Source organism: Accipiter gentilis, chromosome 31, assembly GCF_929443795.1.
Source record: "Accipiter gentilis chromosome 31, bAccGen1.1, whole genome shotgun sequence".
NCBI classification, from domain to species: Eukaryota; Metazoa; Chordata; class Aves; order Accipitriformes; family Accipitridae; genus Astur; species Astur gentilis.
In genome coordinates this window covers 10,534,546-10,549,667 of record NC_064910.1, presented here as the reverse complement: position 1 = coordinate 10,549,667, position 15,122 = coordinate 10,534,546, and the positions used below count along the sequence as shown (strand labels likewise).

The following is a 15,122-nucleotide window of genomic DNA, read 5'->3' as shown; positions in this document are numbered from 1 at the left end:
CTTTATTTGCTTGTTCTTGTGGTGTTTCTGACTTGTAGTTCCAGTGAAGCACCTCTCCAAGTAGGGTTTGTCATCTTTTCTGAAACTAAATGACTGAGTCTTTTACTATGAACAAAAATGGGTTATTTATTTACAGGTGGAAGCTCTCCAGGGCTACCGTGTGATTGACATAGCCTGTGGCAGTGGAGATGCACAGACATTGTGCCTGACTGATGATGATACAGTCTGGTCCTGGGGTGATGGAGATTATGGAAAACTTGGGAGAGGAGGCAGTGATGGCTGTAAAGTACCAATGAAGGTATTTGAATGAAATTTTGTCATTGTTTTAGAAACCATAACGTTGATGGAGAACACTGAAGACAGATTTGCCAATAAGTGCAAACTTCTACCCATCCTGGGACATCGGGATTCTTCTGATTGTTGTTAAGAACAAAGTCTGTAGGCCTTTAAATTTTGTGCTGACTGTTAAAGTTGCACTTGAAGGTGTTTTTCTTTGGAGAACATTGCTGGTTCCAGCAACGTTTCTCATTTTAATTTTGGTTCCTGTCAAAACGTTATATTTTGCAAGAAATCTTCGTATTTCCTTGTGTTAATAAATTTCCATAGTACTGCTTAAGTCATAACTTCATTCCAGAAAGGGGTATTGATTAAAAAGTAATCTTACTTTATATAAAACCTTTCATGTGAATGCATCGTTGACTTGGAATTTTTTCATATGTTACAAATGAAATCCATGTAGCCATCTGATTTGAATTCCAGCACTTGTTATGAGGATGAACATTGTTTGTGTTTGAGAAACGTATGTGAGTGTTACTGTGTATACCCATGCACAGTGGATTTTAGATTCTTAGTCCAGAATCACGCTTTATTACCTGGATACAGGTGTCCCCATTCTGTTTCCAAATCGATAAAGTCTACCAGCCTGTCCCAAGTAACAGGTTCTTATTGCATGATGTAACATAGAATTATAGAATCATTTAGGTTAGAAAAGACCTTTAAGATCATAGAGTCCAACCATCAGCGATGCCCACTAAGCCATGTCCTGAAGTGCCTTGTCTATGTGTTCTTTGAATACCTCCAGGGATGGTGACTCAACCACTTCCCTGGGCAGCCTGTTCCAATGTCTGACAACCCTTTCAGTAAAGAAATTTTTCCTAATATCCAACCTAAATCTCCCCTGCCACAACTTGAGGCCATTTCCTCTCGTCCTATCTCCAGCCACCTGACAGAAGAGACCAGCACCCACCTCGCCACAACTTCCTTTCAGGTAGCTGTAGAGAGTGATAAGGTCTCCCCTCAGCCTCCTCTTCTCTAGACTAAACAGCCCCAGCTCCCTCAGCTGCTCCTCATCAGACTTGTGCTCCAGGCCCCTCACCAGCTCGGTTGCCCTTCTCTGGACACGCTCCAGCACCTCAATGTCTTTCCTGCAGTGAGGGGCCCAAAACTGAACACAGGACTCGAGGTGCGGCCTCACCAGTGCCCAGTACAGGGGGACCATCACCTCCCTGCTCCTGCTGGCCACACTATTTCTGATACAGGCCAGGCTGTCATTGGCCTTCTTGGCCACCTGGGCACACTGCTGGCTCATATTCAGCCAGCTGTCAACCAGTACCCCCAGGTTTTTCTCTGCTGGGCAGCTTCCAGCCCCTTTTCCCCCAGCCTGTAGCGCTGTGTGGGGTTGTTGTGACCCAAGTGCAGGACCCAGCACTTGGCCTTGTTGAACCTCATACAATTGGCCTTGGCCCATGGATCCAGCCTGTCCAGATCCCTCTGTAGAGCCTTCCTGCCCTTGAGCAGATCAACCCTCCCTCCCAACTTGGTGTCATCCGCAAACTTACTAAGGGTGCACTTGATCCCCTCATCCAGATCATTGATAAAGATATTAGAGAACTGGCCCCAATACTGAGCCCTGGGGAACACCACTTGTGACCAGCCACCAACTGGATTTAACTTCATTCACCACAACTCTCTGGGCTTATCAATCCAGCCAGTTTTTTACCCAGCAAAGAGTACACCTGTCTAAGCCATGAGCCACCAGTTTCTTAAGGAGCATGCTGTGAGAGACAGTGTCAAAGGCCTTACTGAAGTCCAGGTACACAACATCCACAGCCTTTCCCTCATCCACTAGGCGGGTCACCTGGTCATAGAAGGAGATGAGGTTGGTCAAGCAGGACCTGCCTTTCATGAACCCATGCTGACTGGGCCTGATCCCCTTATTGTCCTGCACCTGCCATGTGAGCGCACTCAAGACATACTGTTCCATAATCTTTCCCAGTAGCGAGGTCAAGCTGACAGGTCTTAGTTCCCCACATTCTCCTTCTGACCCTTCTTGTAAATGGGCGTCACATTGGCAAGCCTCCAGTCGTCTGGGACCTCCCCCATTGGACAGGATTGCTGATAAATGATGGAGAGTGGCTTGGCAAGCACCTCCGCCAGCTCCCTCAGTACTCATAGATGGATCTCATCTGTTCACATAGATTCATGAGTGTCCAGATGGCATAGTAGGTCACTATTTCCTCCTAGATTAAGGGGGTTATATTCTGGTCTTTGTCCTTGCCTTCCAGCTCAGGGGCAGAGTACCCTGAGGATAACTGGTCTCACTGTTGAAGAGTGAGGCAAAGGTGGCATTAGGTACCTCAGCCTTTTCCTCATCTCTGGTGGCAGTGTTTCCTACTGTATCCTTTAAAGGATAGATATTCTCCTTGGGATTCTTTTTAGTGTTAACATATTTGTAAAAACATTTTTTGTTGTCCCCTACAATAGTGGCTAGATTGAGTTCTAGCTGAGCTTTTGCCTTTCTAATTTTCTCTCTGCATGACCTAACAAGATCCCTGTACTCCTAGTTGCCCTCCCTTTCTTCCAGAGATGATAAACTCCCCTTTTTTTTCTTGAGTCCTAGCAAAAGATCCCTGTTCAGCCAGGCCATTTTGTCTTCCTTGGTGGTTTGTCTTGTGGCGCATGGGAATAGCCTAGTCCTGAGCCATTAAGATTTCCTTTTCGAACAATGTCCATCCTTCCTGGACCCCTTTGCCCTTCAGGACTGTCTCCCAAGGGACTCTTTCAACCAGTGTCCTGAAAAGGCCAAAGTTTGCCCTCCAGAAGTCCATAGTGGTGGTTTTGCTGATCACCTTCCTTGCCTCACCAAAAATTGAGAATTCTATCATTTCATGGTCACTAAGCCCGAGACAGCCTCCGACCATTGCACCTCCCACTGGTGCTTCCCTGTTTGTAAACAGTAGGTCTAGCAAGGCTCCTCCCCTGGTTGGCTCACCTACCAGCTGTGTCAGGCAGTTCTCTTCCACACACTCCAGGAACCTCCTGGACTGCTTACTCTCTGCCGTGTTGTATTTCCAGCAGACGTCTGGAAAGTTGAAGTCCCCCATGAGAACAAGGGCACACGAATCTAAGACTACTGCCAGCCGCTTGTAGAACAATTCATCCATCTCTTCAGCCTGGTTGGCTGGTCTATAACAGACTCCCAGCACAATATCTGCCTTGTTGGCCTTCCCTCTCATTCTTACCCATAAGTACTCAACCTTGTCATAACAATTGTGTAGTTCTGTACAGTCAAAACACTCCCTAACATAGAGAGCCACCCCACCACCTCTTCTACCTTGCCTATCCCTTCTGAAGAGCTTATAGCCATCCATTGCAGCACTCCAGTCATGGGAGTCGTCCCACCATGTTTCTGTGATGGTGACTTAAGTCATATCTATCCTGCTGCACGATGGCTTCCAGCTCCTCCTGTTTATTGCCTGTTCTGTATGCATTGGCATAGATGCACTTGAACTGAGCTATCAAATCCACCCCCAACATTGGCATGCTGCCCCCAGGCTCATCTCTGGTGCACCTAGGTTTATTCCCTTCTGCCTTCAAACCTAGTTTAAAGCCTTCTCTGAGCCCTGCCATCTCGTGAGCGAGGATCCTTTTCCCCCTTTGAGGTAGCTGGACTCCCATCTGTTGCCAGCAAGCCTGGTGCTGTGTAAACCTCCCCATAATAAAAAAAAAACAAAATTCCACTGATGTTTCATCAATCATCAGTCCCATAGGATTGATGGTGAAATGGCATAAAGACCTACACAGAATAAATAGGAAGAGTGTATTGGAGGTTTAAATATTTTTACTATGTCAGCAGAATCACATCCATGTCATACGAACTGGGGATGATTAATGTTGAGTTTTTGGAGACAGACCCTTACCATTTCTACGAAGGGGCAATTGCTGAGTAACTATTGGTAAAACATACTAGAGATGATCTTCAAGTTTGCCAAATCTGAACAACTTTTTAATGTTTAAGTAGTAAATGGTAGAAAGATAAAAGGAGTAGAATTTTGCTAAACGATCTACATACACATTTTAATTTATAAATATACTTATAGACACTTATACACTTGCACATTATATTTTACTTAAGACAGTGCAATCTATGAAGCTATAGCCTCCTTAATTAATTTCAATTTCATTTGATACTATTTTCCTAGATTGATTCCCTCACAGGCCTTGGAGTGGTTAAAGTAGAATGTGGATCACAATTTTCTGTGGCTCTTACCAAATCTGGAGCAGTATATACGTGGTAAGTATTTTATATTAGTTGTTTTGACTGTTAGATGTAACCTTGTCTGCAGTAGGTGTTATACTGCCTTCACCATTTTGATGCTATGCCTCCACCCCCAAAAAACCCCCTAAACCCAAACTTTTTTGAGTTCCTCTGTCTTGATTAGTAATAAAATCTACCACTTTGGGGAACATTTTATAGTGCTATTTGAATGAAAAATCAAAGCATTTTGTTTTGGAGACCTAAGCACAGAGTTGTCATTCCAGATATTGACCACTGCAAGGTGCAGAAGTTCCAAGGAGGTCAGTAGAAGTATAAGCCTGAAGTGTCATGAGGGGTGGAAGATGATAGCATAAATAACTCTCATATATTATCAAAATTGTGTCTAGCTTGTGGTGGCTGTAGTCTGAGAATTTGATTTTAGTTCATTGTTTCAATCTTTCTATGCCATTCTAAGTTTTGTAGTTTAAATTACTAAACTTAAGTGTTTAAAAAGACTAAGCAAAATACCTTCCCAACATCATTCTGCTGGCTTGTGTGCATGGCATTAGAGAGATCCTTAAGCTGTACAAAGTTCCAGTCTCTGAGGTCAGTAAACATACTGTTTTTGCAGATGAATGCTTCTAATACTTAACTTTTTTCAGAGGAAAAAAACCACCAAACAATCCCCTGCAAAAGGGTTAAAAGGACCTGCACAGAATGAGTAGGAACAGCATATTAGAGGCTTAAGATTTTTTACTATATCAGCAGAATCACATCCATGTCATACGAGCTAAGGGTGATTAATGTTGAATATTTGGAGAATATTTTGGTATTGAACTGTTTATAAATATATCTACAGATCAAATACCAGACACATCTGTTGTTCTGTTTTTTTCCACAATTAAAACACAGTTTTGAAATGTTTTATCTTCTCTGTGCAGGGGCAAAGGAGACTATCATCGGTTAGGCCATGGATCTGATGACCATGTTAGAAGACCACGACAAGTGCAGGGACTGCAAGGAAAGAAAGTCATTGCAATTGCTACTGGGTCTTTGCACTGTGTTTGCTGCACTGAAGATGGTATAAAAATCAAATAATTTCCTTAGTTCTTAGTACTGAATTTGGAAAAAATGAAACTTTTATTTTTCAGTCAGCTGTTGGTAGGTTGTCCTTGCTAAAAATGCTGGTCCTCTATGTGCATGAGCATATTTTGTGTTTGCAGATGTAGCATATTTCTTTAGCAGAAAGAATGTCATTGATTCAAAATGATCGCATAAAACCAACTGAAGGTTTTTAATTAATAAAAAATAAAGAGTTTGTTTCATAAATGCTGATGGTCAAAGAAAAATAGAGAGCTCTAAAAGTAATTACAGATTGGTCAAGCAGTAGAATGAATGATTTTGGCTTTCTTTTCAGGGTCTTCTGAGCCTGAGGAGGTGTTTATCTTGCTAAATGAAGCACTGCACAAACAATGTTGCTTCTTACAGAGCAGGTTGAGATACTGAATATTCTTTGTAGGAGACTCACTCCCACATGTAACTAACAAGTCTGCACAATAACTGAGTGTTTTATAGGTGCTGGTGAAATAGGATATAGCTGCAGAAAATAAATGGTCAGAAAAAAAGGCTGCTATTTTAGAAGTATTTTCCAATTATCTTGCAACAGTAAGCACCCATTTTAATGTCCTCTCTAGTAATACAACCTGTTACAAGATCTTTTATTTCATTTCATAAAAAATGTTAAGCCTTTTCTAATTCTTTTTTTAATATCAACTTTTTTTGCTATGAAACTATCAAATACAGGCTGTTTCTGGTGTATCTGTTTTTATTCTTCTGCTCCACTGTTTCCTCCTGTTCTGGAACAGAACTGTTAAGTTATACAAACTATGAGGAAATAAATGCATCTTACACTTAGCTGCTCTACATAGACAATGGGCCTAACTCTGTCACTCAAGATTTGTCTGCACTAGATAGTGGATTTCAGTCCTAGAAATCTTGATTACAGTCCAAGGTCTCATTCAGTTAAATGATTTATAAATGCTAATAAAAAAAGAAAAAGGCAAAAAGCTTCTATCTTAGCTTCAGAACAATTAATTATTTTTACTGGTTTAGGAGAAGTGTATACATGGGGAGATAATGATGAAGGACAGCTTGGAGATGGAACAACTAATGCCATCCAAAGACCACGCTTGGTTGCAGCGCTTCAGGGTAAAAAGATCAACAGAGTAGCCTGTGGCTCAGCACATACTTTAGCTTGGTCAACCAGTAAACCTGCTAATGCTGGCAAGCTCCCTACACAGGTAATATTTTTGGCTTATTGCGTTCAGATTTTGAACATACTTAGTAAGCTTATTGCTGGTCTGTCCATAGGCATATTTCCTTTCTAAATCCCTGCATAAGCTCAGTGTGCTTTGATTTGGCTTCGAGTTTGAGCCAGTTACTTTGTTTTACTTCTATACTTCCAAAGAAGGTTTCCAGTTTTCTGAGGTGAGAAAGCTTCTTCATTCAGTTGTTAATCCAATGCAGAACAGTAGCTCAGTTTGCAAATTGGCAAGAATTTTAATTCTGTATTCCAGCTATGAAAATGTCTTGCCTTCCGAGGGAGTGCTTCATTGCTTGCTTTACATTGAGAAGGTTGTTTTTTGAATATTCTGTCTTTCAGCTATAATGACTGGGTGTAGTGATGGTAGGATGTAAAATGTCTGTTTATGGATAAAGAGAATTGTAAAATATGGAATAGCAAGAATAGTCTACTGTCATGTTTCTAATACTTGTTTCAGTTTACATGGATACTATTAGTATCTTTTATAAACAACTGAACTCCATGTATTAAGTTTTGAGAGTGTGAATAAGCAAATATCTGAATTTCTAATACAAATTTACCTACAATCTTATAAATTGTTGTTCTGTTTAATAAAATATGTAATAATTCTTAATTACATTCAGATATTGTTGCCTTATCATAGGTTCCTATGGAGTACAATCATCTTCAGGAAATTCCCATCATTTCATTGAGAAACAGGCTTCTGCTATTGCATCACATTTCTGAACTCTTCTGTCCTTGCATTCCAATGTTTGATCTTGAAGGAAGACTTGATGAAACTGGCCAAGGACCCTCAGTTGGGTTTGACACATTACGGGGAATACTGATATCACAGGGAAAGGTATTTATCAGAATGTTTTTAAGGGAGTGATTGTAACTGTAAGTGAAATATACTGTTTAAACTGTTTCTGAAGAAAATAGAACTATGTATCTCAATTTGTTCTGTAAGTTCTATATCAAATATTTGCGTTCTGATTATGCAGACTTCTTTCTTTATGAATGGGTTCTTTTTATTATGTTTTCCTCAGTTCTTCATCATAGTGCTTTTGTTTGTTGATCTTGAAAATAACTTTACACTGTAAATCTTCAGTTTGTAGTATAGTGGAATTCTTCTGGAGTATTCAGTGGATGCAATCCAGGAAAAAAATGTAAGATAGGTATGAGATGGTCATTGCTTTCTGTATTTCAGTTGTCATGATCAGGTGATATACTAGTTGATCCAAAGCTCTGTGAAGGTACAAACTTGTTTTAGACTGGGGTAAAAGTGAAGACAGAAGTTCAGTCTCAAATCAATAAAGAAAGTAGATTTTTGTAGTTGTAAGTAAAGTCAGTTATGAGGCAGTCTAGATAATTATAATGCTTCAAGGCTACAACACCTATTCAAAACTTAAGATACTGAAAGCCTTCAAAAGCATGACTTTCCTTCAGTATGACCCATCAGTTTTGGTTCTGAATTTTCTCACTGTCATAGTAACTTGTCTAACAAAAAATTATAACCTTATATAAACAGACAAAATCTGCTGGGAGAAAGAGAAACAATTAGTTTTCCCTCTGCAGTGCTGTTCTATGTCCTTAAATAAGACACATGGCCTGTAACTAGACTCCTTAGCGTGTATTGACTCAAGGACTCTTTCTCTAGACTTCAGTAAAATTGTGTAGTAGAGCAATCCAGCAGAATATTTGTGACCATGTATTTTTCATCAAAACCTAAACTGGAAAAAAGGAAACAGAAATCATAGCTATTCTGTTCATGACACTTTTATATGTTAGTGCTATTAATAGGGAGTCATTAGGTATATGATGTAAAGTATAGGAATGGGTGTGCAGGAGGCACATTCAACGTAATTTACTTTAAGAGTCTGCAGACCAGTTACAGAAAGGCTTCAGATATAAGATAAAATGTGATATCAGGCATATTTTGTCAAAAGCCTGTCTCAACAGAGACACCAGAAGTTGCGAGACCATATTCATATCTAGGTATTTAAGTCGGGCTTACCTTCAGAGATTCTAAAGACTTAAAAATCTTGTTAAAGCTTGCTTGTAACTGACAGTATAAAATTAGATCCAAATATTTAGTGAGAGAACTTAAGATACTTGAATTTGCATGAAAAGTTTGTTTATTTTTGTTTATTTATTGCCTTCCATAGCAAGATCATCTCATCTTTGGCTTTTTTCATTGTTTTTCTCTGACATGAATTATTTTCCATATACATATATTATTCCAGTATAAACTAATTTATACCTGCACTCAGCAGCATGTTGGTTGCTTAGTAATAACTGAATCTGGGTGCTGTACAATCTTTCAAGCCATGGTTTTGAGTAATACAGGAGAGACTTTCTTCTTTACTTTTTTAGTATCCTGACTGTTTCTAGCTTGACTTGTATTAGCACAAATAACATGATCCTTAACTAACATCTCACAGCTTTATCTTCTGTTGCTTTTGTTTATTTTCAGTGTTTCAGAAGTATTTGATACTTGTTCCCATTTCTTCTAAAGAAAGACTCAGATGTTATGCCTTTTCTAGTGTTTTGTGATGTACTCAGCAGGAAATTGCTGAAGGGTAGTATTGCAGGATCAGTTTCTCTTATTCTGCTGAAGAGTCTTTTTTTTTCCTTTTTTCTAATGCTAAGTATGTGTTCCTCTGTGAAATATGTGCCGCTTTCTTATTTGATTGCACTCTTGCCACTATTTTAATTTTTTGTGTTTCCCTGTTTTAGGAGGCAGCTTTCAGGAAAGTTGTGCAAGCAACTATGGTGAGAGATCGTCAGCATGGGCCAGTTGTAGAGCTCAACAGAATACAGGTATCTTAAGCTGAAGTTTTGATTTTAGTATCTGTATGTCTAGCCCACGGTACTATACATTTGCCAAGTCCCTTTGTGTCGGCTGTTTGATATCTGAGTACTGAAGAGTTGAATTTTTATCAGAGAATCAAACAATGAAGAAGTGAATGCAGCAAGGGCTACTGATTTTCTTTTTTGTATGTTTTCATCTGCACGGTAGCTATTTCAGGGGAGGGGGACACTAGCTGAAATATTAAGTGAATGATTTCAACTCTAATGAGCGAAGTATGTCCTGCTTGACAAAGGACTGCTTTTTCAAACTCACTACATTAGATAATTTAAGAGAGTAGTGATTCTGATGCCTTTCTTACCTTTCCAAATGGTCAGATGAATTATTCAGCTGTTGCTTTCATAACAGAACAGGAAGAGGGGGAAAAAAAGCCCTTGAATATAATTAAAAATCAGGCTGATAAACTCTCATTCTTTGTTGGTCATCACATGTGCTCATATTGATTGCAGATCTCTTTGATACAAAAGGGCTTTTTTCCTTATTGACGTTAGAAAATGTAATGTTGTGCCTTAGGCCACACGTGTCTTTTTTTTTTATAGATATTTCTGTAACATAGAATAGTAAAATGTTGTTTTAGTTTAAATGGACTGAAGCCTGGTCTTAGAGTCCTGAGTCTTCTTGCATTTCTTTCCTTTAGTGGTGTTTGGTTGTGGGTTTATTTTTTTTTTTGCATTGTAAAAAGTAAGAAAACCTACTCTTTGTAAGGTTAGAATGGAGAAATTGTGAAAATTTTGACTAATTAGTTTTCTCTTAGTGAAGAAAAGTATATCCTGTTGTAGCTGGACTCTGTTTCTGCTTCTTTGCCGTTTTCTATGAGAACTTAAAATTTCTTGTGGAAATGTTATGTGATTAAAATGTATTGGTTTAGTTATTATTTGGGAAGTTGAAGCTGAAGAGATTGCCAGAGATGTTCTTGTTACTTTTTGTGTAGGTGTGAATTCAGAAACGCCAATAAAGCAGTGCAAGTATTTAACTTTAAGCAGGAAACTAGTGAGTAAGTTTGGGGCTCATTTCCTAGTGTTCTTCTTCTACTGTTGAGTTAATTAAGATCGGCTTTCTCTTGTAGTCCAGTTCGTTACTTCAGTCTGTCTTGAACTCTAGAAAAGAACTGGTGGCTGCAGGGCTTCCCTTCTTTATAGGTTCTGGGAGAAATGAAATATTGCTGTAATACAAGTCTGTCCTAGATTTAGCCAAGTGAAGGCTAAAAAAGACCATGTTCATAATCTGGCCTGATTACACAGTACCAAGTATGGGTCACAATTTCTTGAGTTAGCTTTTGCAGAGAATGAAAATGTGGATTCTTAAACTGTTTGTTTCTTTACAATATTTAATTGAAGATTTAAAGCTGCTTTACCTAGTCTCAAACAGCTGACTGTCAACATTAAGAATTTTCATCTTATTTGCAGTTGTGGGTTTAACTGCAGCTAGGCTCTAAGATCCCTTTGCTTTCAGAAGACTCCTCCTACAGTTTATATATTATGTGGTACAGTCAATTCACTTCATCTTCCTTTGTATAAAAGCAAAAGATGAGTGCTTAATTTAAAGTTGTTTTCCAGATGCTGACTTGTTTTTTAAAATATTTCCTCGGCTTATTTACCTTGTTGTTCAGTGGTTTCTTTGGAATTACCAGAACTGGACAAAACAGCTGTCTAACTTGCAGTGTAAAAGCAAGCCAAACATCACTCCCTTGTCCTGAGGTCAAGTTTTACATGGACCAGATTCCTTTCAGAGTAGATCACATTCACTTTACATGCTACTTGGCCCTGGATCTTTTCTGTTGGGAGCCTTGTGATAGAAGGGCATAGTAGTTTTATGTAGTTGGTTTTGCTCGAGGTGTGTGGAATACAAGGTGATGGCTGTACAGCAGCTCACCCAAGTGCCAGCCTGGTAGTTCAATAGTATAAAATTGAGGGTAGATGTTTTATGCTTTGAGGTGTAGCATGAGGGCAAGCTTGAAGGCGCAGAGACAGTTTGGGACACTGTTGGAGGACTACGTTATGGCAGAAGAAACCAAACTTGACACAGTTTTATCCATATTACTTTTTGGTAATGGTTGTTTAGTGAAATGTTTTAAAATGGCACCTGGGCCTTGTTCTGGAAGGGCGCAGTAGAAGAAGTCAAAGACTGAGCCAGAAAGTGCACTAACAGTTACATGTCTAGGCAGGGCTCCAGTGCTCAAGTTTACTTACTGACCCTCTTACTAGCAGATCAGACTTACCTAGTATTTAAGTACCAGTGTAGCTCGTGTGGTGTCAAATGGACAGTGTTTTACGACCTATAGGCAGACAAATTCACAATACTGTTAAATCATATCTTTGCCTTTAGATGAAAGAGATTATTATAGTAGTTGAAAGGAATTTCCTCCTTTTAAAAGGGAAACAGATTTCAGTTATTAAGGAGAATGTCTGCTTTCAGGAATGTAATATTGCAAAGGATCTCCTGGTTCAATGTTCCCTACTGTTATGGGAGGAGTGTCACACATGGATACATGAAATGCCACTTTAAGAATAGCTTCTTCCCCCTCACTAGGACTCCTTATTAAATGTGGGTTACAGAAATCTCACTAGCACAATGATTAGAAAAGATCTGATCTTAAAGTAGGCACAGCATATCAGTGAATGAAGTATTTGTTCTTTGGTGAGTGTTATATTTCAGTTTAAGTAACATTCCTCCTTCCTGGTTATGTCTTCTGCCTTATCAAATGTGGTTTTAAAGTACACTCATTTTATGACAGCCTTCATTTTGCTACACTGATCAGGCTAAGCTTTTTTGGTCTGCTTGTGTAGAATAGTCTTTCTCTACTCTTTGTCTTTTTATACTGTATTTTTTCTGTAGCATTTCAGTTTGAGCATAGATAACTGAAACCTCAAGGTACAGGTGAGACTGTGTCTGTGCTCTTGTAATTATCACACTGATACTTCTTGACCTGTTCTGGAGAGTGATTTCATGACATATCCTTGAATTGGGGTTGTTTTCTTCATAGATATGTCTTCTGTGTTAACAGTACACGTTCTCTTTTCTCAGCTGATTCCAACTAATAAGTTGTCATCTTTTTGTAAACCTTTTTTATTAGTCTCTGAGTGCATGTCTTTATGTACTACATTTCTCCCAAGTTCTGGTGGGTTTGAGAGAGTCCCACAGGATGGCCAGGATTTCACTGGGTACTCTTAGGCTGCTTGAGACAAATGTAAAGTTTTGGTATTCAGATTCAGAGAAAGAACTTAAATTTTGAATGTCTTCACTTCAGAATGCTTTAACCGGATTACAGATTGACTTGAGTGCCTCTCCCCCTTTGTTGCAACAGTGCTGCTCACAATAAGTGATTATTCACCGAGGCAAGTTCTTGAACTTGATTCTTCCACACTTCACTGCATGCTGCTTTTGAGCTGCTGCATTTCTCTCTCGTCCAAGAAAAGTTGGTTTTCCACAAGCTTGTATCTTCTGAGGGCAGATTGTTTTACGAAAATCCTTCTTGGGCTCTAATCAACATTAACTTCTTTTATGCTAAAAAGTTATCACATCAACAGTAAGGTTGGAACTTTATTTTAAAAACTTCAGATGCTGCATAATCTGTGTTTAATAAGCCATGCATTCAGTGAGGGTTATATCTGACCCTGTTCAGCCTATTCAGTAAAATAGATTTCACAGGATACTTACTGTGTCTCTAAGGGGGATGATTTGGAAACATGAGCAAGATGCTGTGCTCCAGACCTCTACAATAAAAAGCTACAACACCTGTGGTGGATTGTGGCCTAAACATATTTGTATGAATTTTTGCCGTTTTTCAGTGAAGTGTTTTACTCTATGCTAATAACCTAATAAATTTTAATGTGGACATCTGTCTTTGTCAGCAAACAATATATTAAGGTGCTGGCAGAAATGCCAATAACCCTTCATGGTATTCTTACATTGCTTTCTTAAAAGTCAATTTGTAACCATTCCTGCATCTAAATGATCAGATTAAATGAAAATTCTGTGTTGCTAGTAAATAAATACTAAATTAAATGTATAATAGCACATGTGCATGCCACCCTATTCAGTTCAGGCAGGATTGCTTGTCTTTTTATTGCCACTTGATTAATTTGTATTTTAGGTCTGAGGTTTGAAAAAAACAGTGAGTCAACTACTGCTTTCATAGACGTACTCATACTTTCCTCTTTTTAAGAGAAGACTCAAGTGATTTCTCAAAACTTATTGGGCATCCAAATTTCTTAGAAACCCATTGAATTAAAACCAGCTTGTGTTGATACAGAACTTACTATACATGAGGAAGACTTGAGTGTGTCAGCCTTTCAATAAAACCCGAAAGAAATCCGGTGGATGTTTTATCCGAAGCATCAGAAGTATGCAGCATCAGAACAACTAGTTTTTGAGATACACTGTAGATTGGAGTGGCACCAAATACAGATTAGCAGGATGAATCTGGGTTATTTCTGAATGAACAGTCTCATGGATATTGGTGAAGTATGTGCACTGTAGGAGTCCCTTTGCAGTCAAGGCAGGTTGAGATTATAAATTGCAGAACACCAAGGGAAAAAAACCATATCTTGGGTTTCTCCAGCCTTCTGTTTACTTTCAATTTCTTTCCTCTCTATACTGGTGAAATGCTTTTTGTATTCTTATCCACTTTGTGTGTACTTCTTGCAGCAAAATACATGAGATTTTCCTTGCATGCCATTTCTTATGGATCTTCATCATATCTTAAAATACACTTTTTCTGTAGGTGCCTAAGAAACAATACTCTGTGTGTGTATATACATATGTATTTTAGTAGTGCTTAATCATTTTTAGAGGGTCCTAGTAAGTATCATAGACGCATATTTAAATATTATCATTAATGAATATAAGAATAATATGTATTCAGTTTTCTGGCCAAAAACACAGCCTCTGATCTGCCTTATGTATGAAAAACTCACCCAGATTTGACAATTGGATGTATGAGTAGAGATAGGATGCATTAAATAAGTAGATTGCAATCCAGAAAAACTGAATTTACCAAGGCATTGGCTGCTTCTTCAGAAATAGAGGAAGAAAACTTTATCAACAAAATTTATCATTGATACTCCTCTGTCTTTCCATTTTCCTTTAAAGATGAACAGATATAATGCTGAGTAGAGACAGATGAACTATGAACTGTTTGTAATTAAAGATAAGTAAGGTATTGGTGGTTCGGGGAACATAAAATTCCTTATCTAGGGAAGAAAGCCCACAGGGTTGTCAACTGAACTGGTAAGAATCATTCTGTCTAGCTGCAGTGAACATGCCTATCATTTTTGCATGTTTCCAGCTCTAACAGTAAAATTACTAAGGCCTAATCAACCGGCAAATTTTTAGACTAATTTAAAAAAAATAAATCATTATCATTGTGGTCAGCTGTGTTTGAACTAAGATTATCTCAAGTAGTTATGACT

At 38.7% G+C, this 15,122-nt stretch overlaps 1 protein-coding gene across 6 annotated transcripts in view; it reads left to right on the top strand.

The window, feature by feature from the left end:
- The window catches only part of HERC2 (HECT and RLD domain containing E3 ubiquitin protein ligase 2), a 116,575-nt gene that overhangs the window by 91,950 nt on the left and 9,503 nt on the right, over positions 1 to 15,122 (top strand). For 5 of the 6 annotated variants that reach the window (XM_049834041.1, XM_049834040.1, XM_049834042.1 and 2 more), the window contains 6 exons: positions 137 to 298; positions 4,482 to 4,573; positions 5,479 to 5,618; positions 6,650 to 6,837; positions 7,504 to 7,701; positions 9,579 to 9,662. In XM_049834041.1, the coding sequence (XP_049689998.1) occupies positions 137 to 298; positions 4,482 to 4,573; positions 5,479 to 5,618; positions 6,650 to 6,837; positions 7,504 to 7,701; positions 9,579 to 9,662 (864 nt within the window). Of the gene's footprint in view, positions 1 to 136; positions 299 to 4,481; positions 4,574 to 5,478; positions 5,619 to 5,954; positions 6,031 to 6,649; positions 6,838 to 7,503; positions 7,702 to 9,578; positions 9,663 to 15,122 lie in introns of those variants that run through there. The other variant, XM_049834043.1, reaches the window with a different exon arrangement.